General features: G+C 47.8%; 3 protein-coding genes across 5 annotated transcripts; 2 read left to right on the top strand and 1 right to left on the bottom strand.

The window, feature by feature from the left end:
* Positions 1-1,419: 1,419 nt before the first annotated feature.
* Positions 1,420-8,369, bottom strand: LOC101759103 (putative transcription elongation factor SPT5 homolog 1). The gene is made up of 21 exons (XM_022825819.1): positions 7,944-8,369; positions 6,522-6,769; positions 6,286-6,429; positions 6,058-6,219; positions 5,907-5,990; positions 5,517-5,587; positions 5,076-5,433; positions 4,827-4,982; positions 4,634-4,731; positions 4,496-4,544; positions 4,268-4,420; positions 4,026-4,169; positions 3,846-3,942; positions 3,541-3,711; positions 3,423-3,471; positions 3,261-3,352; positions 2,667-2,736; positions 2,451-2,505; positions 2,143-2,368; positions 1,913-2,013; positions 1,420-1,823 (listed from the first exon to the last, which is right to left on the bottom strand). The coding sequence occupies exons 1-21, from the start codon at positions 8,263-8,265 to the stop codon at positions 1,581-1,583; spliced, it is 3,093 nt and encodes a 1,030-aa protein (XP_022681554.1). The 5' UTR covers positions 8,266-8,369; the 3' UTR covers positions 1,420-1,580.
* Positions 8,370-9,974: 1,605 nt separating this feature from the next.
* On the top strand, positions 9,975-15,713 carry LOC101758159. Of its 2 annotated transcripts, XM_012843287.2 has the most exons (10): positions 9,975-10,328; positions 10,442-10,525; positions 11,806-11,947; positions 12,060-12,347; positions 12,443-12,596; positions 12,670-13,608; positions 13,701-13,939; positions 14,018-14,091; positions 14,376-14,487; positions 15,227-15,713. In XM_012843287.2, the coding sequence occupies exons 2-10, from the start codon at positions 10,470-10,472 to the stop codon at positions 15,248-15,250; spliced, it is 2,028 nt and encodes a 675-aa protein (XP_012698741.1). In that variant the 5' UTR covers positions 9,975-10,328; positions 10,442-10,469; the 3' UTR covers positions 15,251-15,713. The 2 variants fall into 2 exon arrangements, with proteins under 2 accessions (XP_012698741.1, XP_022685602.1); XM_022829867.1 differs by having other exon boundaries at positions 9,975-10,525.
* Positions 15,714-21,316: 5,603 nt separating this feature from the next.
* Positions 21,317-24,598, top strand: LOC101757219 (glucan endo-1,3-beta-glucosidase 11). 2 transcript variants are annotated; one of them, XM_004954007.3, is made up of 3 exons: positions 21,317-21,488; positions 21,600-22,955; positions 23,818-24,598. In XM_004954007.3, the coding sequence occupies exons 1-3, from the start codon at positions 21,410-21,412 to the stop codon at positions 23,838-23,840; spliced, it is 1,458 nt and encodes a 485-aa protein (XP_004954064.1). In that variant the 5' UTR covers positions 21,317-21,409; the 3' UTR covers positions 23,841-24,598. The 2 variants fall into 2 exon arrangements, with proteins under 2 accessions (XP_004954064.1, XP_004954063.1); XM_004954006.2 differs by having other exon boundaries at positions 21,318-21,488; positions 24,256-24,598.
* Positions 24,599-25,034: the final 436 nt, after the last annotated feature.

Below are 25,034 nucleotides of genomic sequence, written 5' to 3'. Positions count from 1 at the left end.
GGAAACTTGATCGAAAATGTATACTCCGTATCGTACAACACGACGAAAGAGCCCTCCTCGCACATTGATCGAAAATATATATCCATGCGGTGGCAACGCGCCCCTACGATGTTTCTACTCTGCTAGCCTTGGCTCTTGACGTTCCAACGACCCCGTCAGTCCGGCTGTGGCTGTGGCCGGCCGAATTCGATACTGGACAGCCAATAAAATAATCCCGGAATAGCGGCGCCGAAGTTCAAGACTAAAATACCACCTCGTAGCCGGAATTGCGGCTCTAGAACGCACGAACGTGTAAAAAGTTCTTAGAAACTGACAAACTGTGCGAGGCACCGCCAGTTGGTAAATAGCCGGGCCATCACACGTTGAAGCTGCCATCAATCGGTTGCCCGCTCCTGACTTGTCCCGTAAAAGCAATGCCGCTTGGTTTTGCTTTTGCTAAGGCGACAGGCATGAGATGTGAGGCTTGGACTTGGTCAGCTCCTGAGTGGCAAGGAAACTCCGAAGAACCATCCTGCGCTAAACTGCTAATGCTAAACCAAGCATGGATGGAAATGCAATGCGAACCCGAACTCGGCTATTCTTATACTCAAGACGTCGCTCTGTTCGCCGATTTCTGTCCGGATGTCCAGGGACGTGACGTCACCTTGGTCACATCACACATTTCTCCGTTTTATTTCCCAACAAGGGGTCTTCTTCAGCCGACCCCTTTTTCTGCCGTGTAAGCCCCAGCATGTCATGCGTACGTGGCTCTCTAAAATCCGCCGCACCTTCTGACTAATCTATAGTTTTTTAGATGGACAGTACTAATCTCTAGTGACCAGCCGTTGCGCGTCCCGTGAGGCCGTGAGCTCTCTATAAAAAGCTAGCTCTTCACCGGCCTGCCACATAAAACCATCTACCCAAGGCATTCGTGAATCGATCGTCTCTGCCGGAGGACGCTCGGACAGGGCCACTCAAGACTCACAGCGGCCTAGCGTGCAGCGTCCGTGCAAACCCGATGGCTCAGGGCGAGGGGAATGCTGCCACCAAGGAGGCCACCGCGCCAGAGCCAGAAATGGAGCAGGGCGCCCCTGCTGACGCCGGCCGCGGCCAGCCGCTGCGCGGACCCGCGCTCCATCTGATGCTCTTCGGCGCGACCGTGATCGTCGGCGCGGCCGCGGCGCCCGTGCCATTGCCTCGCCTGTTTTTCGCGTTACTGGCGTGGCTCGTCGGCTGCCTGTCGCTGTACATGCCACGGGCCTGACGGGCACGCTCCTGCAAATTAAGCGTTCGCATGACCAATCGAGTAGCAGTTACGGAATGGTCAGAGCAAACGTGAATTGTCAAACCGCATGAGTCATGACGATCGTTAGGCAGGAGCAAAATGGACAGGGGAATCCGGGCAGCAACGATGGTTGCCGTTTAGATTTTTCAGCAGTGTATGAGTCAACTCAGCTGTATTTTTTCCCCCTTTTTTATCATCTGTACTTTCTCCGCCTAATAAATACATCACGGGTGCTGTCTTTTCAAGAGAAACAAATTACATTTAGTACGCTAAGTTAGATGAGTACTAAACTAAGAATCTAGACGGTGCGGCGTCCTCAAGCAGCCACTTTGCCCAGAATCACCATGTCAACTATTTTCACGTCTAAGGTACCTTCCACCTTCACGATGCCATCAGACCCATCAACTCCAATCAGTTTCCCCGTGACTCCACGCATGGAGCCGTTCATTATCTTGAGCTTCTCGTTTTTCTTCGGCCTGACCACCTCCAGCTCGTTTGCACTTGCAATCAGTTCGTCTCCGTTGCCCTGCGACCCAAGGGCAACACGACATGACCCATCCTGCAAGTCCATATTTTCAACAATGTTAGCACTGCAAAGTAAATGAAAGGGTTGGGGGAACAAAGTTAACAGCCACTCAAACACGTTACCGGGAACACTTCCTTCACCACACCGTCTGTGACCTCATCCCCTCCCCTCGAGACGTTCACCAAAACATCTGGCAGAAGCCAGGTGCCCTCAGCCTCTCCACCTGCAAGCATTTCGACAAGAAGATTGATCTGTTGGTTATCTGCTCCAGTCCGACCCGATCCAGAGCTCCAGACCGCAGAATATTTTTTTTCAATTCAAATGTGACAGTACAGAAGGCCAAGGGGCGAACCTATTACAGGAGACATTAGATCCATTCCAGCATCCCCTGGAGTCATCGGCTGGCCACCTGGAGTACCAGGCAAATAGGAGGCAGCAGGAACTGGGGTCATCGGTTGCACAACAGGTGTTGAAGGTGCATACGTGCTTTGAGCGTTTCCTGAAGCATCACCCCAACCATTTGCCCACCCTGATCCAGGAGTGGGAGCTTCATATGGTCGTGCTCGTGGAGTTCCAGGCTGAAAAGGGTACAGAAACATAATCAATTGGTAGCCAAAAGTTTAATGATATATACATAATGAACAAGCTCAGCACACTAACCTGGTAGGCTGGACTACTTGCCCAAGTGGACCGATCTCCATCTTCCCAGCTGTCCCTGTAAATAATTCAAACAGTCAGCACCCAACATATACAGGTTACTGCCGAAATGTTGAGATGATTTATGTTCTTGAGCTGATCTATTAATAGTTCAAGCTATCAGCTTCTGAAGATAACGTGCACCAAAACAATTTATTCTACAAAAAAGAGCATACACACCGGGGAGGACTCATTGGCACCCAGGCTCGACTAGGCATAGGAGTTCTCATTCCATCTCGAATTGGGGTCGCTGTAGAAATAATATAATTATTACTAGACAAATAAAAGAAGAAACCATATCTGAGAAAAATAAAAGAAACAGATGACAGCAACTACACATATATGTTATTTTATCCAGTTGTGTGGGCTGAAAATGGCACCAAAATACAAAGAAGTGCTTATCGATATAAATTCTCAAGTGGTTGCCTCCACACAGATCAAATAATAAAAATACTCGGATTCTCTTCAAGGATTTAATAAGAACCACAATTATATAATTACATGCAGGTACAGCAGAATCACAGTACTTTCCAATGCTAAACTTTTTAGGGAACATACAGTCTAGCTTTCCTAACTTTACTGCAATCTAAACTCATGTAGAAGCCCAGAGAAAGTGATGGTAGTAAGAACTGTCACCAAACAACTACCACAAAATATGAATTATTAGTGCTTCTTAGCAATGTGAAAATCTTGTGGATCATGTCCAAAACGGCGAATGTTTATAAATATTATTGAAATCTTAAATGAACCATAATAAGGCATGTAAAAACACACCTCCAGAATCCTTCATCGGAGTCTGAATATGATGTAGTGGTGTTTGAGAAGGATGCACAGGTGTTTCAACGCCCCTTGAATAACGGGTTTCACTGCTAATACAACTCGTTAGCAAATGAAACTATGTATTGAAATATGGATGACAAACAAGAGGAAATTTACCGAAATGGTGTTGCAACAGCAGCTGTGTCACCAATATCCTCTCTCTTAACTGTATATCATAAATATTAGAACTAAAATAAGAGAAATAACAAGAAGAACATTTACAATAAAGACTTACCTGTGACAATTTTCATCAGTGAATCAAGCTCTATGCGCACAAGTGCACCAGTTACTTCTTTCACACGGCCACGATATCCTTTGTATGGGCCAGATTTGATTTTGATACATCTATTCACAAGGGCATCATGCCCTCTGCCACCACCACCTCTGCCTCCAAACCTTCCACCAACTGCATCGCATAGGAGGGATGCATTATTGTATGAGCACATAGGAAGTGGCTGGATTTGCTGAAGTAATACAGTCGATTAAAGAGGCTACTGCAACTCATAACAATTAGTATTCCAAACTAAAACATATTCTTACAATTTATGTGAGGTCCTCTTGGGGGCAGCCTCCCTGGAGACTGTAAAGTCCTTGCTGTACAGCTAAAAGCATGAAAGGGATCAACTATATCCATTGCCTGCATGATATAATCAAATGGTACGGTCAGACACAGTATTCAAAGTTACCAATCAAGATAAATTAATACATATTGGCACATACATTCCCACGGCGGCTGCCAGTTGACCCCCCAACAAGGAGACAAGATTGTGATTTTGCACAGATAAATCCTGAATGTTCAAGATAGTGGCGATCATAGATAAAAAGTATGCCTCTGTGTATATGTTCCACTGGACCTTGTTTTCCCTGTCATCACAAAAAAAAATGCAGATTAGATGTATTAAATATATTCAAAGCAAGCAAATCTAACTGAAACAGACAAGATCATGTGAAGCTAGACACACCTTACATGCTCCTTCAACAACCCTCACAACATCCTTAGTTGACACAGTATTATTGGATCGGTCTTTAGCAGATGTGCGTCGATAAATCTTACTTTTTACTTCTCTCAGATTTACAAGGACCAATTCAGGTTTATCAGGCACTCCCTTCAAAATCTAATCACATATAAAGGTCAATATAGTACATGAAACATTAAAATCCATGAAAAAAGATAGAAAGAATCTGCTTGCCTGAAATGCTTCACTCTCGACCCGTATAATAATCCCAAACGACAAGTTGCTGAGAAATGAAGGAGAGGAATAAGTTAGTCCATATCCATTCAGACATAAATCAGGAACAAGAATGGTTTACTTGTAATTTGAGCTTACTTAAGAAGAACAAGGTCGTGCAATTCATAATCACCAATTCTAGTAATCCCTGCGGTGACCTCAGAGCTCTCCACAACATGGTCTGCAAACGCACGGATCTGTAATCACACAGACGGTAAAAGGTTAAAGCATACCCAAAAAAAAGAGTTTGCACTAAGCAGGTATAAATGCATCTGAAGCAAAAATATCTCACATGTTCTTTGGTAGTGTCCGATAAAATGATCAAAACATGCCCTTCCACTTTAACAACCATGCCTCTCGCGCCTTCTTGAACTCCTGATACGACTTTAACATGATCTCCAGGATCGAAATATTTACAGAGATCCTTTTCGCTGAAGGCAAGTGTTCTCTGGGTTATGATGATTTTATCAGTCCTTAAGGTAATTTTTGATAAATAGTAATTACTGGAATATAAATAGTAATTTAGTTTATGAGTAACTACCGGAAGCCCAGGTAGTTTTGGTTGAATGTGAACTGTACCATCCTCCACCTTCTCAACAGAGCCCTTTAAGTTCTTGAGATCACCTTTAATAACAATTACAGCATCACCTTTCATGAAGTGGCCCTTTTTCCTATTTGAAAACAGAGTGGCCAAGCTAGCCACATCCTCATTCAGGTCATCACCAGGTCTTTTGAACTTCTTCAATTCATCAAATGAGGGCTGAATATTCTGGGTGCTGATTGATTTCATAGAGAATGTTTTGTATAGGAAGCCATCTTTGAACATTAAACTGCCGACAACATCAAAGTATTCACCAGAATCTCTATTCCTCCTCCTGTTGATGCGAATGTGCATCTCCCTGTTCCATTTGTTTTAGCAACCCACAGCAAAAAAAAATGAAATACAAAAATACATTAGGTGACAAAAGGGACCAAAAAGTACCTCGCCTCATCAACACTAAAGAACCTTGGTGGTGTAACAAATGACTTGTTCTTAGCAATCTCATTCCGGTCCTGAAAACACCAGCTATTCATCAAACTAAGACAAGTAAGAACCAGAGAGAGCGTGAAAATGAAGCGCATATTTCTCCATAACATATGTTACAAGAACATCCGTTAGATATGTAAGGCAGTAAAATTTCGAATACTATTGCAAGAAAACAAATCGGTGAATCTCATAAGAAAACCCTGCAATCATGTGTCAAAATGGTATAATCATGTAAAACCTAAAAAAACATTGCTCGGTTCACAGAAAACGCAAGATCATACATGTAAATGTTTTACTGAACAGTAACAACAAAACTCAGATTATAGTCAGTACAAATGAACTTACCAGTTTATTTGCCAGCGCTTGTAAATCTATTCTAGGAATGAGCTTAACAGTGACCCTTTGGCGCACATTGTCAACATCAACAACCTGAATGTAGTCAAATCAAAATATGGAGAAGGTATGTTAGGGCTGGAGGCAGCAAAGGTTACCATACCTTAGCAAGATCACCCTTATATACACCAAGCTTCATCCGAACCCATGAGTCCCTTGAAAGATCAACAGATTTGCTCTCAACGGAAAGGACATCGGCCATTTCCCTTATAGGAACCAAAGTTATTTTTTCCGAAGCAAAGATGTTCCGCAAACCTTTGCAAGCCTGAAATTAAGTTCACTAAAACCCTGAACCAAAATGAATAAAAATGTCAAGTGAAGTGTCACCTACCTCTTTGACATGGGCTTCTTTCTCTGCTTCAACGTAAATGAAATTCTTTAGGTGTTCTAATGCAACAACGGATTTTATCTGGAGGTCTGGCCTATCAAGGAACTTTTGCATTAGACAAACAGCCGTCTCCCGCTCATGTCCTATCTGAAGTCATAAATAGATATCAGTGATGTTCAAATGTACAAGAATAAATGGTGGAGCAATCTCAATTCTTCTAGAAATTGCAGCTATCCTACCGCACATTTGACCATCCAAAGCTTTGGATCCTTCACAGATGGTAGGAGAGCTTGCTGTTCAATCTCGGTTACTTCCTCATCAAAGTCAGAATGGGATGCTGCCCCATATTTGGATCTTTCTTGTAGTCGCCTCAAATACTCTTGTAAAGCCTCTTCGTCTTCCATCATAGAGCTAGAATGAGGCATAGGCCTCCTTCTCACATCATTGCCACGGATGTCATCATCATCCCGAGTATCATCAATAAAGTCTGATAAAAGCAAAAGGCGCACAAGTCACAGCGATATAACAGTGATACTAAACTGCAATGTGGTTTTATTTCATGACAGGTGTATCACTGCAATTTAGCGAGCAATTAAGTACATTCACATTGTACAACTGAGCGAAATCGTTTGAAACCAAAAAAATGACAATAGCAACCACATAATTAACAGACACAACTACCATAGAAATAACATATTCATAGTTAATAAGATTCTCTGTTTCATCCTAATGACAATATAAAAATCTTTGCACAGTACCGCTCCGGCATACTGTTAACTGGATGTACAACCACTCAACTACTCAAGTATCTCTGGGGTAGGTGTAGCTATAAGTATGAGCAGGAACTAGGTGCTTTCTTCCAGAAGATCTCCAGTTCAATACAAAATTCCTGAAATAAATTCAACTTTGCCCATTAAGTTCCTTGAGGGCTGGCAGAAGTTAAAGTAAAGGCTCTGTAGAAACCATCACTACATGATGCAACTAAACTACCAAAACTTTGTGAAACCTACATGCCTTATAACCTCTGTTTAAAAAGTGTTGCCTAGGCGTGGCTAGGCCCTAGGCAGAGCGGCACCACCTTGCCGCAGCTAGCTAGGCATTTTGCATAGCCATGTTTTTCACCCAAAGTGATTTAGGACTTGATTAATGCTTGAAAGTAGGCAAAATAGATATGGAAAATGATGAACTATGCTCACATAACTCGTAAATGCATAATAACATCGAACTCTTTGTATTAATGTCTCAAATTTCTTCTATCTAACATAGGATTAGTCTAGCAACCTATAAAAAGTACAAACGCCTCGCCTCGCCTAGGCAACACACGCCTAGGAGCTAGGTGGAGCCTGACCGCCTACGTAGTACTTTCTGAAACCTTGCTTATAACACCACATGATCAAACCAGGAACCAAAAGCCAAGTAGATAATTCACCACCCTCACCATTTTGCTTGTTCTGACAACTCCCAAATGCAATCAAGGTTCAGATTATTAGTCCGGAGTAGTAGCTAAAAACAAAATTGTCCCCAATGGCACAGAGCATGAAGGCAAACTGTGCAAAATCTGGCAATTTCACGGTAATTTCCGCAAATTCGGATCTGGGACAGACCAACCGAACGATTCTACCACGGTTAGAACCAGATCAATAGGGCAATCAGCGACTCACCGTCATCGCCACCAGAACCAGCGTCGTCGATATCGGTGTCCTCGTCGACCTGGGCCATGTCGTCAATCAGGATCGACGACCGCAACCTCTTGGAGCCACGCCCACGGCCGCCGCCCCCGTAGTCGTCGTCGTCGTCGTCATCGTCATCATCCGCGTCGTCGTCCTCGCTGGCCGCGTCGTCGATGAAGCTCTCGACCCCACGCGAGCGCTTCCCGCGCCCCCCGCCGCGCGATCGCTTCCCGCTCCTCTCCTCCTCCTCTTCCTCTTCCATGTCGTATTCCTCCTCTACCTCCTCCTCCTCCTCGTGGCTGCGGCGAGGCATTGCGGCGGCGGTGGGGCTAGGGTTTCGAGCCCTCCTCGCGGGTCGAGAAACTCGGCGGGGTGGAGCTTCGGGGGCTTGGGCGCGGTGGCAAAACCCTCGAGAGCTTGAGTTGCGGCCTCGGCGATGTTGGTGGGTGCGAAGGCTAGCGGGGCGAGGGGAAGAGGCTACACGGTTGCCGGAAGAGGGTATTTAAGGGCTGGGAGACTGGAACCGACTTATAATAATCCACAGCGTTTGATCGTGGCTGGGCCGGCGTGTTTTTTCTTGGGCCGGCCTTGTCGTTAGCCCGGAACAATCAAACACGGACCATCATCGCAGCCCATTCTGTTGAGTAACTGGGCTGTTGCTGCAGAATGATGTGGCCCACGGGCTCATCATCTGGTCGGGTCGGCATATCCCCATGACCACATCGCGGATATACCTTTTGGATACGCCATGTGCAGAATGCAGAGCTAGGGCTCAATCAATTCCACTTTATCGTGGCATTAGCAGCGACCAAACAGCACTAACATGTCAGTCCGTACCTTAATGAACCACTTGGCCCTTTTTATGCAGGCAAGACAAAGTGAAAAGGGTTCGATTATCCCATCAGTCATCATGCATGCCCCGATCATGCCCCTGCTGTTTTTTTTTTGAGGATGTTCGATCATGCTGTTGGCATGGGACGAACAGGCTCTAAGGCGTGCCCGTTGGAGCCCGTTTACCCCTTTGGTAGCACGTAGTAGGACATGGGGACTGTGATAGTGCCATCCCAGTAAGAGTTTGTGCGTAATTTGAACGGATTGTTTAAATTCCTTTCAAAATTCCTCCCGGAGATCGTATACGATCATTTTCCATGCTGCCATTTGCATTGCGCATTTGTTGGCACTTGCCGTCGACGAAAATAAAAGCAAATATTCCATTCAGACACACTTATTTGCCGTCGAGGGAAAAAAAATGCAAGTACGTGACCTTTTTTTAGTGTTTTCTGCGGCTTAACTTCCATACCACGTGAGCTGTACCCGCATTGGCCCCCGATCATTGACCGACTGCTTCCGATCAACTCTAGAGTTGCTGGGTGCGTGCCAATAATTTCGCCTGCAAGCAACAAATCCGTTGCACGTCGACCGAGGCGTCACGCGCACGCCGTGCGCCCCTAGAGTACTTGCGTGCCCCCATGGTATTCCGCGCCGCCGTGCGCCGTGTCCAAACACCGCACACCCCACGTCCTCGCGTCGGAAAAGCCCATCTCGGAAAGCCCACGCCGCACGTCAGAGCCTCAGGAGACCTGCACGCCGGACCACAGGACTAGGTGCGTAGACGATCCCAGCATGGCCACGGAGGATATAGGTCACTTCGTGTCGGATCTAGCTCCTTCCGCTGGCGTGTGGACCCACGGCACCTGAACCCACGCGTCAGGGAGGAACTGCGACGCCCGTAGTGCTCCCCCGTTGCTTGGACGCGCGGCAAGCAGAAGTGCCGGAGGCGCATCACGCTGCCTTGTGGGGCAAGCACAAACCGCCGAGCGGGTCCCACCAGCAGTAACGCGGTGCCGCAGCCCGCAGCGTCCGCGCGACACCGCGCCGGACGCATCCGCCTGCGTTAAACAAAGCCGAGATGCCTGGCTGGTGGGGCCACCGAAGCGTCGCGGCCCACATGTCATCAGGAGCTAAATATCCGAACTGCCTCCGCGTAGAAGAAGTTTACCGGAGCAAAAGGGAAGGCTGCCACGGCAGAAACCCCCCCGCGCCCGCCGCTTGTTGGTTGGCTGCCTGCCTGCCTGCCCGCCCGCCTTCTCCCGCGTGGGCCGTGGGGCGCCGCGCCTCCTCCCCCGCGTAGGATCCTGTCACCGCCCGCTCTCCCCCGCCGCGGCGCCGCGGCGGAGCACGAGACCGCGCGGCGGCAGCGGCGCTTCCCCTAGCCTTCTAGTTACCCAGCCATTGGCGATTGGTGCCGCGTGGAGAAAAAGGGTGGCGGCCGGTGTCTTTACCGCTCCGGGCATTAACTCCGGGCTCTGGAGCCGAACCACCTTGCCGTGCGGATAAGCACGACGCCATGGGAGGACACAGCTGACCTCGGCGCAGGTACACGAGGAGCCGAGGAGGGAGCCTCGCTGATTTTGCTCGATTTCGCGTGCGGATTTGGGGTCTCCGGCGTCTGATCTGCCGTTTGATGCCCGGAATTTGGCATCTCTCAGGGGCGGAGGAGGACGCCGCGGCGGCGAGATGGTGCGGGGCGGCGAGAAGCAGCATTTCTTCCCGCTCACCAGCTTGCAAATCGGGTATGTGTTTCATGGAATTTTCTCTCCTGTGTTGGGAATTTCTTGTGTGGTCGATGCTCGTTTGACCGCAATGTGACTGCCGGCTGCCGGGAGGCGTTGGTGCTGATTGGAAGGGAGTTGCGTTTGGCTGCCAGTTCTTTTCCCTTGCGAATTGCGTTGGTCTACAGCATTTATTGACATCACAACCTGTGGTGGTATTTTGATGTGGTGGCATGTGTTGTTTGCGCTGATAGTGATAATACTACAGGTCTGGAAAGCGATGTTCAGTGAGTGACATAGGTGTGCGCAATTCATAATTTGCCTCTCTCAGAAAACTTGCTCTTCTAAGTTCAGTTTACTGCCAGGGAAAGTGGCATGAACCATTGAACCTCAAAAGAAGGGACTTCCTTGTTTGTGTCGCTTTGAGAAGAAAGTTCCAAACTGTTTTTGAGAAACAAACAGGAGCTATCACAATGGGAGTGGGTAGTTGTATTCCCTTCTGTACATGGTAGCCATAGGGAAAGGAAATCCACTGTTGGGAATATTACTAGTTGAGGCGACAGATGGGTCAAAATTGCCATGCACTGGAGCCGTCTAATATTTACCATTCATAGCGTTACTCCCAACTTGTACATCACGAAATGTGCTCGACCACCCAGAGTAAAATCTGCATGCTATTTAGTGGTCCCACCAAATACTCCCCAGGATTCTAAGTTGCCTGTTACCTTCCATCGTGTAGATTGATCAGTATGTTTTTTTATTTTACTTTTTGGAGTCAGTATGATGTTCTGTGCGTATCTGTATATCCAAAACTGGAATTTTAAAAACAAAAGAATTTGGTTCATATTTGGATTTGAGCACTCCATGACCAATGACAGAAATTCTAAAATAGATTACCAGTTCAAGATAATTCCACAGTTCAATTCCCTGTGTGTTCTTTCCCATCAAGCACCCATATTATCAAATGAAAATAAATGCCATGTTGTGATCTTTTCATAAGCATGTTTATTGATCTGCACGTTACTGAAGAAAGTGATGCACAAATATGGGCATTTTTCAGTTTCAGTTCCATGACTACATCTGTTTAATTTCTGGGTCTGTAATATCTCATTGTTTATTTCTGTCATCTGCTACTATTTATCCTAGCTCAAGTAAGTCACAATATGTTTTTGGCACACAATTTTGACATTGATTTGGTAACCCAATGGTACATGTATACGATAGTAAATTTGATTTCTATCTATCATGAACTTGCTTCATCCGATATAACTAACTTGTTTTTTCTTTTATTTTAAATGCAGGGATTTACAGTCATATCTTGCAGAGCTGACAATATTTCTGTGCCCTCATACCAAGAAGTTCCTTATATTGCTTGACAACCGCCCATGGTTGCTAGATCAGGATACAAAACCTGCTCATCTATGGCAGTTGATGGTTACTAAGGTCTCTTGTTTCTACTGCTTTATGCACCACTTTGCCTATTGCAGTATCTCTTTCTTCCTTAAATTTCACGTCACTGCTGTAACAATCTGATTCTTGGTATCTTGTGCTCCAGTCAAGGTTTTCCCCTTTCGCAAATTCTAGGACTAGGAGAAAGAGAGATGAAACTGAAGGAAAGCTTGTATTCTCAGCAAGCCCAATATCTGCTCCCCATTTGCGAAATAAACCATCCAGATGGTATTCCTTGATCGATGAGGCCATGCGGGAAAAGAAGCTTCAAGTAAATAAGTTGAAGGATGCTCGCATACTGAATAGGGAACTGCATCAAACTTTATACGGTTTTATCATTTTTGAGGTAGACTGGGCTGATGTGCGTGGCATCAATTATTTGAATGAACTTCAGGTACTGTCTGTAATGTTGATAATCCTACAATTACAGATGACATTGATGAATTTAAAGTGATGGCACGAGCTCATTTTTTTTTAGTATCATTGTAGACAGATACATCTATGGCTGTGGAGTCTAAAATTATGAAGAGATGGGAATTTGATAGTGTCAACCAGGCTTCATCATTGATCACTTCTTGGTTCTCAGGAAATGACTCTGAATGTCAGCTCCTACAAGACTATTTGGACAGCATCTCTCCTAACGGTAAAAATACTAGTAGTAACCCTTCTCTTCTTCATAGCTTATAGTACTAATCACTTATGTGCTTGCTGTATAGGTGATGTATTTTATGATGCTCGGAACGATTTCTTAACACCTGAATGGGAGGATTCACCAAGTGATAGTGATGATTCTTGTCATGTTCAAATCATCAGAGAGTCATCAAGTTTCACAGACCCATCTTACACACCACCTCCTTGCTCTGGGCCTTACAAAAGAAGAAAAATAATAAAATTTGATGATGGAAGTAGTATGTCTGAAGAATCATACTCAGAAATTGTGACCTCGCCAAAATATTCATCATCTTCATGTTCATCGTGTGGCAGTGATAATGAGAGTGCTAAGACGCTGTTAGAGCCTAGCACATATAAGGATGTACTGATCTGCTTCCGCTTTGATGATCATGACCTCCCATTTAGACTGAAAGAAGTTATATTATCTGATGTGAGATTGTTAACGTTACTTGAGTATGGCCTTCCTTCATGGGTTATATTTCTTCAGTCATATCCAGTGTTTTGCAAGATATATCGCCCATGGATGTGCCCTCTTGCCAGAGCATTATATGTCTTGATGTCATTAATTACTGTTCTTATAGGGTTCTATGACCTCTACAAGAATGTCCCCATGTTGAAGGCAACTGCATCAAGATTGTTTGGCCCTTTCTTTGATTGGATAGAAACATGGGAAATGATATCAAGACTTAAGTATCTAGGAACTATGCTTTTCCTGCATAACTTCCAGCAGGCTTTTACGTGGTCTCTTAAGATTGTGCGTGCTGTTAAATCTGCTCTTAGTGTTTTGACAAAGCCAATTGCGGGACCAATTTTGGAGGTTTTTGAATTTACTCTGCCAATGTGGAACTTTTGTGCTGAAACAGTAGGATATCTGAGTTCAGTTGTCATGGTATCGCTGGAGACGTCTTGGAGTGTCGTTTTAGGTACAATGCAGATGATTATCTGGCCATTTTGGTTTGTCTTCAGTACTCTTGTTAACATTGGTATGGTTGCTGTAACCTCTCACGTCATCTATTTCATTTTTTTCCTCCACGTTTTGTTCCTTATACATTGCTATTTTGTTTCCTTTCGCCAGTAAATTCAGTTCTGTACCCTGTACTTTGGCTCCTTGGAGAGATACTAGCTGCACCTTTCCGACTAGTCATTGGGCTATCAAGTTTCGTTGTGGACCTTTTTGTTGATATTATCAGTGTTCTAAGGCAGAGCTGGTCAACATTAAGTGCATTATATCAAGCTGGATCTGTACCCAGATCGCATGTGCTAACATCTGATAACAGCATCTGGGGGTCACTCTGGAAAGATCTTCTGTATCAGGTATCAAAAGTTTGTTGGCACAGCCAAAATTTACATTAAACTATGTATGGAACTTACTTTGCCTTATTTTTCTTTCAGATTTTCCGTGCAATACGAAGCATTTTGTATGGTTTTGTCGCCTTCTTTTCAACATGTAATAGGCACCGGCTCAGGTAATTTTTCCTCTCACATCTATTTGCAGTGCTACAGTTTAGTAAGATCAGAAAAATATTAGATGAGATCAGAATGATAAAGAAGCCTCAGTATTACTGTTGAGTTTGAAATTGTCTTTCAAAATGGCTTCTATTTTCTGTCAATTTGTACAGATCTGAATGTTAAGTGACTTGTACACACTCTGTAGTACAGTTAGGTGGCCCTAAAGGAGTTTCATATTCCTCAGTTACCTTGCATTATGACTTCGAGTGTGCTAGGTGTTAACTACTACTACTTCCTGCAGCATTTACAATCACATTCAAGTGTTTCTCCGGCGCCTCTCTCATGTCTCAACTAGTGGACGGTATACTGCCTACCGTGAAGGAGCACGGAAGTATAGTAGCCAGAATCATCCTGTAAGTACTTGTGCATTCGATACTCCTGGAGACTGTTGCTCTTGTGTTCACTCAACAATACTTGTGAATTCATAGAAGTATGACCTTGCCTCAGAATTGGCATTATTCATTTATGTTGTGATAGCCTACTCCTTTTCAGTAAACCTATACCTTTATTTCTGAAAGAATCTGAAAAGTGAATGGAAGAATCTTATGATGTGTTATATTTTCTTGGATGCCAAGCTGGTTTGAATTACTCCAGAATCACGATCTGGCTATATAAGGGTTTAACTGTGTACTTAAAGGGACATATATTGAGAACTGCGATAAGTCAGCTTTCTACTCATGTAATTAGGACTATCACTTTGGTGTATGTTTCTTTTACTAATATCTGCATTCTACATAAATACGAGACATGGACAGGCTTTCAAATTCTCTGTTGCCATTTCTTTTTTCCTTTCACTTCTCTGAATCTTCATCGTGTTATGTTTCTTGGATACCGAGCTGGTTTGAGTTACTCCGGAATCAGGATCTGGTTATATAAGGAAGTTTAACTGTATTCTTAAAAGGACAGTATTGAGATCTGAGATAAAGTCAGCTTTCTACTCATATAACTAGGACTATAACTTTGATGTTTGTTTCTTATCCTAACATCTGCATTCTACATAAATATGAGATATGGATAGGCTTCCAAATTCTCTGTTGCCATTTCTTTTTTCCTTTCACTTCTCTGAATGTGTTCATGTATGGTTCTGTGCAGAGAAGGAAGACTAAGACGAGATAACAATGGAATTGGCATGTTAACAAGCTAACTCGGGAAATCCTCAAAAGGCAAGAGACAATACAATGTAAACCAAACATCGTATGGGGAGAGAACAATCAGTAACTGAGTTTGTTGGGGCCTTCGGAAAACATAAGTCTTGGAAGAGTCAAATACAGGAGTTGTACATTAACGCTGAAACTTCCATTGCATAGCTCTAACCAGCAGTTTCCTTGTACAGAGTAGCGGCAAAGCAGTGAAGAAAAACACTGCAAACTGTACATACGCGGATCACCTTACTTATTTTCGTTGTAAAATTGCAATAGCTAGTATGTGTAGTAGGCTTGTGCATATCAGCATATCCTCCTGTAATGTTCCTCTGAACAGCAATTTTGTATATTGTCTATCCGTTCAGTGTTCAGTTTCCTTTGCAAAAAATTGTCATTCTTTCATCTTACAGATCTAGTAACCATCTGTTCAGAGTTCAGTTACTCAAAAAAAAAGATCTGGTACCCATCAGTGGTACTGTACATGTAAAATTAGCACTATAAGCCCATCTGCATAAGCCCTTCAGATTGGTATGCACTGTTCATTTGTTCCCCTGGGTACTACCCTTCTGATTCAAAATAGTTCTCGTTCTAGCATCTTAACTTTATTTTTCAAAATATATGTCATTGAAAATTATAGGCATTTTTGCGCTTTTCAGTTGTTTTCTGCCCTTGCTAAAGCATGTTACTACTCTCACTGAAAAATGAATATCTATTTTCAATGTAGCATAAATGAAGGGTTAACAATGTAATTTGATTAAATTTCATCCTTATGAACGTACGTTGAGTTGGAAGGAGCATCTTAGCACTCTCGGTCTTTACCATTGCCTTCCTCCTTGTGCTCCCATCCTAAAACTTGAAATCGATTTCTTTCTGCCTCGATTGGAGGACGAGAGAGAAGAATCTGGAGGAGTGAGGTGTTTAAACTAGCTCGCCTTGATCTCATTTCCTCTCCCCAGACATCGTCTATTCTTCTCCTGTGTCATGTATTGTCCAGCTGCACATGGGGATGGAGGAGGTGCCGCATGCGTGCATCAGTGTATGATTGTGTCACCCCATGGGCATGCCACATGTGGGTTTGGTAGACAGATCCATGTGTGCAACAGTGCCAGATCTGACAGGCTTGAGATTCCCCGTTGGAATGTTTGGATTCATGGACTAAAAATTAGTTCAGGTCACATGATATATTTGATATCAATTAGAAGGACTAATTGTGAACTAATTATAAAACTAATTGCATAAGCCGTGGCAATTCGCGAGATGAATTTATTAAACCTAATTAATCAATTATTAGCACATATTTACCAGTAGCATCACATGGTCAAATCATGAACTAATTAGGTTTAATAGATTCATCTCACGAATTAGCTTTCATTTATGCAATTGGTTTTGTAATACTTCTAATTAGTGTCTAAATATTTAACATGATAGGGACTAAACTTTAGTCCTATATCCAAACACGGGCGTCGGGCGAGAGCGAAGAGTGAAACAGGTTCTTTCTCCTAACCAGATACTGAAGCTGGTTAACCAAATTATGTGAAACTGTTTAACCAGCTGCATTGTATACAGAAAGTTTGGCCTCCGGCCTCCGCCTTCCTGATCTGAGTATGAACCTGCTGACTTGATAGGGTGCCGTGATCGCAACCAGAGCGTTGAGGCTATTGCCTGGCTTTCCGATGGTCAAGCGGGTCATGAGTGACAGACAGATTGAGAGCTCACTCGATTACTGGATATCCCTCCCTAAAAAATTTTAGTCCATTTTATCCCCTAAACCTTCAAACACCCCTGCTTGTTTGGATTAAAGTTTAGTCCATAAGCCACCAAAGGATTGCTTATAGGGGCTAAAAGGTATCCTGGACACCCCTATCCTCATTGAATGCTTGTTTGTTTGCCTCTCCTCCCTACCCCACTCCGAGTCGCACCCATCCATACGCCCCAGCACACTTCCCACCCCTCTCACCCCACTACCCCGCCACTGACCCCTGCTCCCGCCCCGCCGCCGCCCCAGCCACCCGCCGCCAGCCCCCGCCCGTCGCTCCCGCCCCTACCGCCGCTCCTGGCTACCCGCCGCTGCTCCTAGCCCGCCACTAGCCCCCGCCTGCCGCTCCTTTCCCACCGCCGACCCCGGCCACCCCGCCGCCGCTCCCGCTACCATGAATTTGAGGTTTGGGCGTGTGTTGTTTTTGCCTGCGTGGGGAGGTAAAGAAGGAAAAAAAAGAAAGATAGCAATGATTAGGGGTAATGTACTTATTGTACAGAATATTAAATGTTGTTTAACCTCTGGAACCAAACAGAAACTAAATTTTAATCCCTCAAATAAACAAGTTTTAGTCCTTAAAAATAAGTAAGGCAAAACAAACCTGGTGTGGCTGTATGATACAGCGCTAGAGAGGGAGAGGTGTCCGCTGCGCGAATAAAGGTGCGGTTCACATGAGCGCTGCAGTCTTGACCCTTCATGGTTGTCCCATTACTGCGACCGATCGGGTGGCAGGCACAGTACATATAATCCAAGCTCCAATCATCGACCGGGATGACGCCGCCGTGACGTCGAGTGGCCGAGCGTGCTCGTCATTTTGTCCACCGGGGACCCCAACCTTTGGTGCCGCAGCGCAAGGGAGTAGCGAATTTTTCAGTCACACCGACAGAAACGCCTCCGGAGGGGGGCTGAAACGCTCAACATCCACATGGGAGACACGCTGACAGGTTATGATTTGGGAGCTGCAACTAGATCCCCGTGACACGTACAGCTGCAGCACTGACATGCGGGGCTGACAGTCTGACCGAGGCGAGTGTAAAAGGAAGCTTAACTCCAACAAGCGGTGCAATGATGCGCGACAATCGTATCATGCAGGCTTGATGATCGTTTATTCAACCAGTGCTTATTTGCCTCACTGCACACGATAGGCAAGATACTAGTAGTACTGTTAGTTAAGAAGTTAAAAGGATTTTTCAAGGAAAAAATTAGGAAGTTGAGAATGCCAAGCCCGCCATTGCCACATGCTCTCAGTGTGCCTTCATGGGGCACGCCATTATGCTTTGAAAGGGGAAGGAAACTGCCAGAGAATAATGAGGCAAGGAACAGTGAGATCTATGAATAGAGGCTCGCTCTGCTCTCATGTTTTATTCGTCAAAAGAGTACATTAGGAGGCTGCAGATCCGAACAACCCAGCTCTGGCGCGCACACTCCTCCAGTCCTCCGGCATCCGCGTGCCAGAACCGAACAGAAGCAGACACTGGCGACCCGCCGCCGCCGATGACTCGCCCAACTCGGTGCGCTCGGATGAACGTGCCCGATCCACGGAGCGAACAATCTGGAGTGCATAATTGTTTCCCCACTTGCCCCACATGAGCATTGCTGCATTGTCAACCAGTTAGGGGTGTTTGATATGAGGTGCTAAACTTTAGCAGGTCACATCGGATGTTCGGATGCTAATTAGAAAAGCTAAATATAAGCTAATTACAAAACTAATTGCATAGATGACGTAGACGGTTCTATTAAGACTAATTAATTCATCATTAGCAAATAGTTACTGTAGCACCACATTGTCAAATCATGGACTAATTTGGATAGATTCGTCTCGCGAATTAGACTCCATCTGTGCAATTAGTTTTGTAATTAGACAATGTTTAAAATACTCCTACTTAGTATCAAACATCCGATATGTGCTAAAGTTTAATAGGAGGTGTCCAAACACCCCTAAGTTAACTGTGCCTCCCCCGCCAAGCTCCGCGAGTCATCTTGACGACTGATCGCGTCGCGCCGCGGACGCGGGGTCCTAACGGCGGATCGGAGCGCGGCGTCCCGGCGCACATGGCGCACCCGGTGGAGGACGAGGCCGCTTTCCCGTTGCCAAGCTGTCCTCGCTTTTTCCCACGTCGTCCCGTGCCCACGGGGCCGGGGGCCCCGCGCGCGCGCCTACCCGGTGAATTGCTCTCAAAGCTCCTTTACTTGCAAACCTGTCCTCCACGGGGCCGTCTCGTGCGGCCTGATTGCTTCCGGCTTTCTCTTGAACAGCCATGCTTTGGGAGCGTGTCAAGCTTCGCCTGAAATGGCCTGCAGCCGATAAATGCTACAGCTGGAGTGGAGAACACGCGGGAGTGAGCATGAATGCATGATGCTTCGTAGCAGCTACGTTACCTTGCCACGTACTCGTACATTATTACTCAGCAGTCGCCTAGCAAGTATGGATCATGGGGTGTGGATTTAGAAATTTCAGATCTTTTTCCTTTGTGCCCACCTGTTGTCACAATGCACACTAGCTGTGAGCCTGTGACAGAAACCGTGTGTGGTTAGGACATAATTTGGACGCCCCCGTCACCCTGACAGCGCGCCCGTCTCCATCTCGTCGTCGCGTTTCTCGTCTTGCTCATGACTACACGGTCGCACCTGCTCTGACCTGTGTCACTGCGTGGCTGTCCATTGTTATGAGCCGCTGGCCGCTGGTCCATCTTCTCTTCACCTAAAAGGTGCTGCTCTCCCTTTCCCCGCAACGCAAACACAGCACGCTCGATCTCCATGTACTCTTGGCTATTGCCCTTGCACGGCCATGCAAACAAGTAACCGAAGTTGAAAAAGGATGCGTCCCCTTTGGTCCATCTCGCTTTGCCTTTACTAAACAAACCATCAACCACCCCAGCCACACTTTCTGTTAAACCCAGCAAAGCCTTCGGCTACCTGCTCTAGTAATCTATCGCTGTGCAACGGCAAAGCCAGTCGGCAGCCGGTGGCTTCACTCCACTTCCCATGGCCTAGTCGGTGCACTATCTCTGCTGTGCTCTTGCATGGTCGAGCAGTGGGCGGTGGCTCCAGCAACCAGACCTGTCTTGACTGGCTTGTAAATGCTCTCGCGTTCACGCGCCCCTTGCTTGCCTCCGCTAACCACGCGATTTAAGTCGGCAGATCGAGTCTGTTATGACATCCCAGAGGACCACGCGTGCAAGTCGCTGTCGCCTCGACGAGCCGGCGATCGAGCGCTGTCGGCGTCACGCGGCAGGCGTTGCACGCGGCTTCCCCGTGATTGTCAACTGAACAATACAGCCATACTACAGGCGTAGTACAGGTACAGCCAGATTAGATTAGCAGGACACCGTACGGTCGTCGTAAGTCTCCGGGAACAGTAACGGCGAGACCTTTGTCGACTACTAGCCCCCTAACTTGTCCGTCGTGAACACGCAAGTACGGGCAGGCGGCCAAACTTTGACAGCTACTACTCTCTTTTTTTCCCCCGTGTTTGGTCATTTGCCAATGCCAACGAAACCATTATCTCCCCTTTCCCTTCACAGGCCAACCACGCGCTATCCTGTTATCGTTGGTCTGTAAAATCCCTCCAGTCGTGGTGATGCGACAGTGATATTTGGGATCTCCGGATAAGAGCGCACGGGACGGGACGGCTTCTGCGTGTGTCGGACCAATGCAGGCATCCAAATCGAAATGTTTGATTCTGACCAAGCAAAAACGTTGTTCTATCACATGTAACCTGCACGTATTGGCTTCGATCTCATTCATCACATTACGGCATAGAAACGCACGGAAGAGAATAAAGGAACTTTTCCAACGGGACAAAACAGGAAAGAAGAAAAGGAGCGCAAGATTTTAGAGCCGTTGAGACCCCAACTCGCATCAGTCCCATTCATCACACCACAGCGTCGACATTGATTAGGCACTAACCACCACCAGAGCCCAGACGAAACGGCCGGACGTTGGGGCCCGGCGCGCAGCGAGCAACGGTCGCCGCGAGAGGGCCACGCCTCCCTGCCCCCGCCCCCCGGCGGCCGGCGCTCCCCGCCACTTTCCATCGAAGCTGGACCCGATCCCCCCAGGGGTCATCCCAAAACACGAAACACCCGCGCACACCACCAGCCGCCCGCCTATCCCTCCACGTCGCCCCACCACTCCACGCACGAGCCGAGCCCTCCGCGACGTGCCCCACCCGCGCCCCAACATACCCGCCACTTTCCCCTTTCCCACCCCCAACGCGCCGCGGGGGCGGGCCCCGCCTGGCAGTGTCACGAGGTCGATAGCCATAAATCACCCGCCCACGCCCATTCCCTCCGCCCCCACACGCTCGCTTCACTCACCTTCAGCGCCGTCTGTCTTGCTCTGCCTCTCCGCGCCCGCAGCAGAGCAGAGCAGAGCATGGCGCTCCCACGCCGCGCCCTCCTCGTCGCCGGACTCCTCGCCGCGGCGCTGCCGCTGCTCCTCGTTTGCCCGGCAGGTAACCGCCACCGGAATGTGCAAAGATTGATGTTTTTTCTGACAATGCGGCACGGCAAAATGCAGGTGGGGGTTCGGTGACTGATCGTTGTGGTTTTGTTGTGCGCTGCAGAGGCGGGGACTGTGGGCGTGAACTACGGCCGGGTGGCGAACAACCTGCCGAACCCGTCGGCGGTGGTGCAGCTGCTCAAGCAGCAGGGCATCACGCAGGTGAAGCTCTACGACACCGACCCCACCGTGCTGCGCGCGCTGGCCAACACCGGCGTCAAGGTGGTGGTCGCGCTGCCCAACGAGCAGGTCGCCGCCGCGGCGTCCCGCGCCTCCTACGCGCTCCTCTGGGTGCGCCGGAACGTGGCGGCTTACTACCCGGCCACGCAGATCCAGGGCATCGCCGTCGGCAACGAGGTCTTCGCCACCGCCAAGAACGTCACGGCGCAGCTCGTCCCGGCCATGGTCAACGTGCACGCCGCGCTGGCCAGGCTCGGCCTCGACAAGGCCGTCAAGGTGTCGTCCCCCGTCGCGCTCACTGCGCTCGCGAACTCGTACCCGTCCTCCGCGGGCGTGTTCCGGGAGGACCTCGCGCAGCCCGTGATGAAGCCCATGCTCGACTTCCTCGCGCAGACCGGCTCCTACCTCATGGTCAATGCCTACCCGTTCTTCGCCTACTCCGCCAATGCGGGCGACATCTCCCTCGACTACGCGCTGTTCCGCCCCAACGCCGGCGTGCAGGACGCCGGGAACGGCCTCAAGTACTACAGCCTCCTCGACGCCCAGCTCGACGCCGTGTTCGCGGCGGTGAATAGGCTCGGGAACTACAATGGCGTGCGCGTCGTGGTGTCCGAGACGGGGTGGCCGTCCAAGGGCGACGCCAGCGAGGTCGGCGCCTCGCCCGCCAACGCCGCCGCGTACAACGGCAACCTGGCGCGCCGAGTGCTCTCCGGCAACGCCGGCACGCCGCTCCGCCCCAACGCTGACATGGACGTCTACCTCTTCGCGCTCTTCAACGAGAACCAGAAGCCCGGCCCGACATCCGAACGGAACTACGGCGTGTTCTACCCGAACCAGCAGAAGGTGTACGACGTCGAGTTCGTGCTCGGCGCCGGCGGCGCGGCGGGCGGCGGCAGCCAGGGCAACGGCGGCCTCGGTTGGCAGGAGAACGGCGGGCCAAGCAGCGGCAGCGGCAGCACCAGCGGCAACCCGCCGAGCGGGGTGAAGGTCACGACTGGGGAGGCGTGGTGCGTGGCGAACGCGGCGGTCGGGGAGCAGCGGCTGCTGGCGGCGCTGAACTACGCCTGCGGCGAGGGCGGTGCGAACTGCAAGGACATCCAGCCCGGCGCAGCGTGCTTCGAGCCCAACACCATGGTGGCGCACGCCTCCTACGCCTTCAACGACTACTTCCAGCGCAAGGGCCGGACCATCGGCACCTGCGACTTCGCCGGCGCCGCATACGTCGTCAACCAGGCACCAAGTAAGTCGCCCCACCGCTCACCTCCTCGTGCCATTTTCACCACAGCTAAAAATCGTTTCTTGCTCGTGATTTCATTCGCTACAACGTAGTACCATCCGTTCAACTGATCTCCATGAAATCGTTCAATCACATAGCAAAATGTTGGTACTCTAGGGTACATTCCATTATTATTTCGCACACGTAAATGATGACAAGTAGGACTGTAGGAGTATGCTGCGAAAGCCATACAGTTCCGGTAAAAGTGATCGCAGGAACCTACTCCAGGTGTCAAACATCCCGTACAGTCCATGTTCAATCACCCGGCAGATTACAGATTGGTACATAGTTCAAATCAAATTAAGGCCATGTTTAGTTACTCCCAACTCCCAACTTTGACACTATGCAAAAAGAAGATTCCCCATCACATCAAACTTGCGGTACATGCATGGAGTACTAAATAGATGAAATTAAAAACTAATTGCACAGTTTTGTTGTACTTTGCGAGACGAATCTTTTGAGCCTAATTAGTCAATATTTGGACAATAATTCACAAATACAAACGAAACGCTACAGTGTGCTACAGTGCTGTAACAGTAATTTAGCACCCCAAATTCGCCAAACTAAACACGGCCTAAAGGTGCTTTGCAACTGTACGGGTATTATCCTCAGTTCTTTACCACCACACAGGCTGTCACGTCCAGTAAAACCACGTCTGAAAGCGGCCGGCACAGTGAACAGCATGCTGCTTCGGTCCATTGCAAGCCGTTACTGTTGCTCTTGCTCTGTGACCAAATCTGTACTGTGATTTAACTTTTAAGCAGTCACTTGCTCTATGACCGTTCTCACTGCGATCGAGTTATAACTTGCCTGCTCACTTGCTCAGGTTCAGGGCTTCAGGCCTGCTAGTTGTACTAGCACAAGTGCAATAATGACTGCGAAGAGATGGGGGCCTGTGTGGCTCGTAGCTCGGCGTGATATGACCCGTCCTGTGTCCAGTGTTCTTTCCGTCCTGGTTTCCTTCATGGTGATGCGTGCCGTGTCTGGATGTCGCAGACCGCGTTGTGGCTGTCTGGCTGGATTGCCACTTCCGGTGCCTTTTGCATCGCCTACTCTGTACCCTACTGCATTCTTTACTCCACTCATTACGTATCCTGAGCGTACGTGTCTCCTTGGACCAGTGGTCGTCTCAGGAGTCTTCATGCTCACATGATGGGATGGGAGAGCGATAATCTGCTGTTAGATCAGAGAATGTGCTGTTTTTTAAAGGTTGATTGTGCTGTAACCTGCGATCTCACTGGTGATTTCTCTGCATTGTTTACAGAGATGGGCAAGTGCGACCTCCCATCGACGGTCTGAAGAAACTCGAGCAAGCAGTGGCGAGGATTCAAGGCCAGCAGCTATCTCGAGGGCGAAAGTCTAGAGAGAGGAGAGGATGTTGGAATCTTTGCGCCCCTTTCATCCTTTCTTTATACTGCCGCTGTGCCTCTACTGCAGCTTTGACTCCTGCTGCAGCAAGCAATGGTGCAGCGTAGTACGCCTTCTTTTTGCAGCCTTGGCTAATGGGGGATACCTTTGTTTAGTCTATATGTAACTATGCTACTGTTATAAGCTGATTAGTATAGATTAATTAATTAATGGCTTAGCCTTTGTTCCCATGTGACCCACTAAGGTTTGTCTCGGTCTCGGCCCTCGAGTGATCCGTTTGACTCTTGCTCCATCGCTGTCTGTCTCAGTATTTGTGTGCCGGAAATGGTCGTGCTTAGCGTGGACGGCAATGTGCACTAGCTCGCACTCGAGTAGAGGAACTCATGATAGTGGCCTGCCTCTCTCGTGCGGCGTCAGTGTTTGGCTTTTAGCACCCAACCCCTAATCCTTAAAACTTCTTTAAGCTAACTGTCTAGGTAGTTTGGCGAGCATTTTGGCTACAAAACCGTAGGAACGAGGATTTGCGCCGAGCCGCGTTGGAAAGTCTAAGGTCACAAAGCAACGCTGCTTTTGGCATCTTGTAAGTAAAACCTGCCCGAAATCACCTGCGATCGCTCTAGAAATGGAGAAGTCGTTGATCCCATGAAAAGCGGCGCAACTGCTCAACTGGTATTG

Source organism: Setaria italica, chromosome I, assembly GCF_000263155.2.
Source record: "Setaria italica strain Yugu1 chromosome I, Setaria_italica_v2.0, whole genome shotgun sequence".
Classification (NCBI taxonomy): Eukaryota; Viridiplantae; Streptophyta; class Magnoliopsida; order Poales; family Poaceae; genus Setaria; species Setaria italica.
This window is presented reverse-complemented; position numbering and strand designations above follow the sequence as displayed.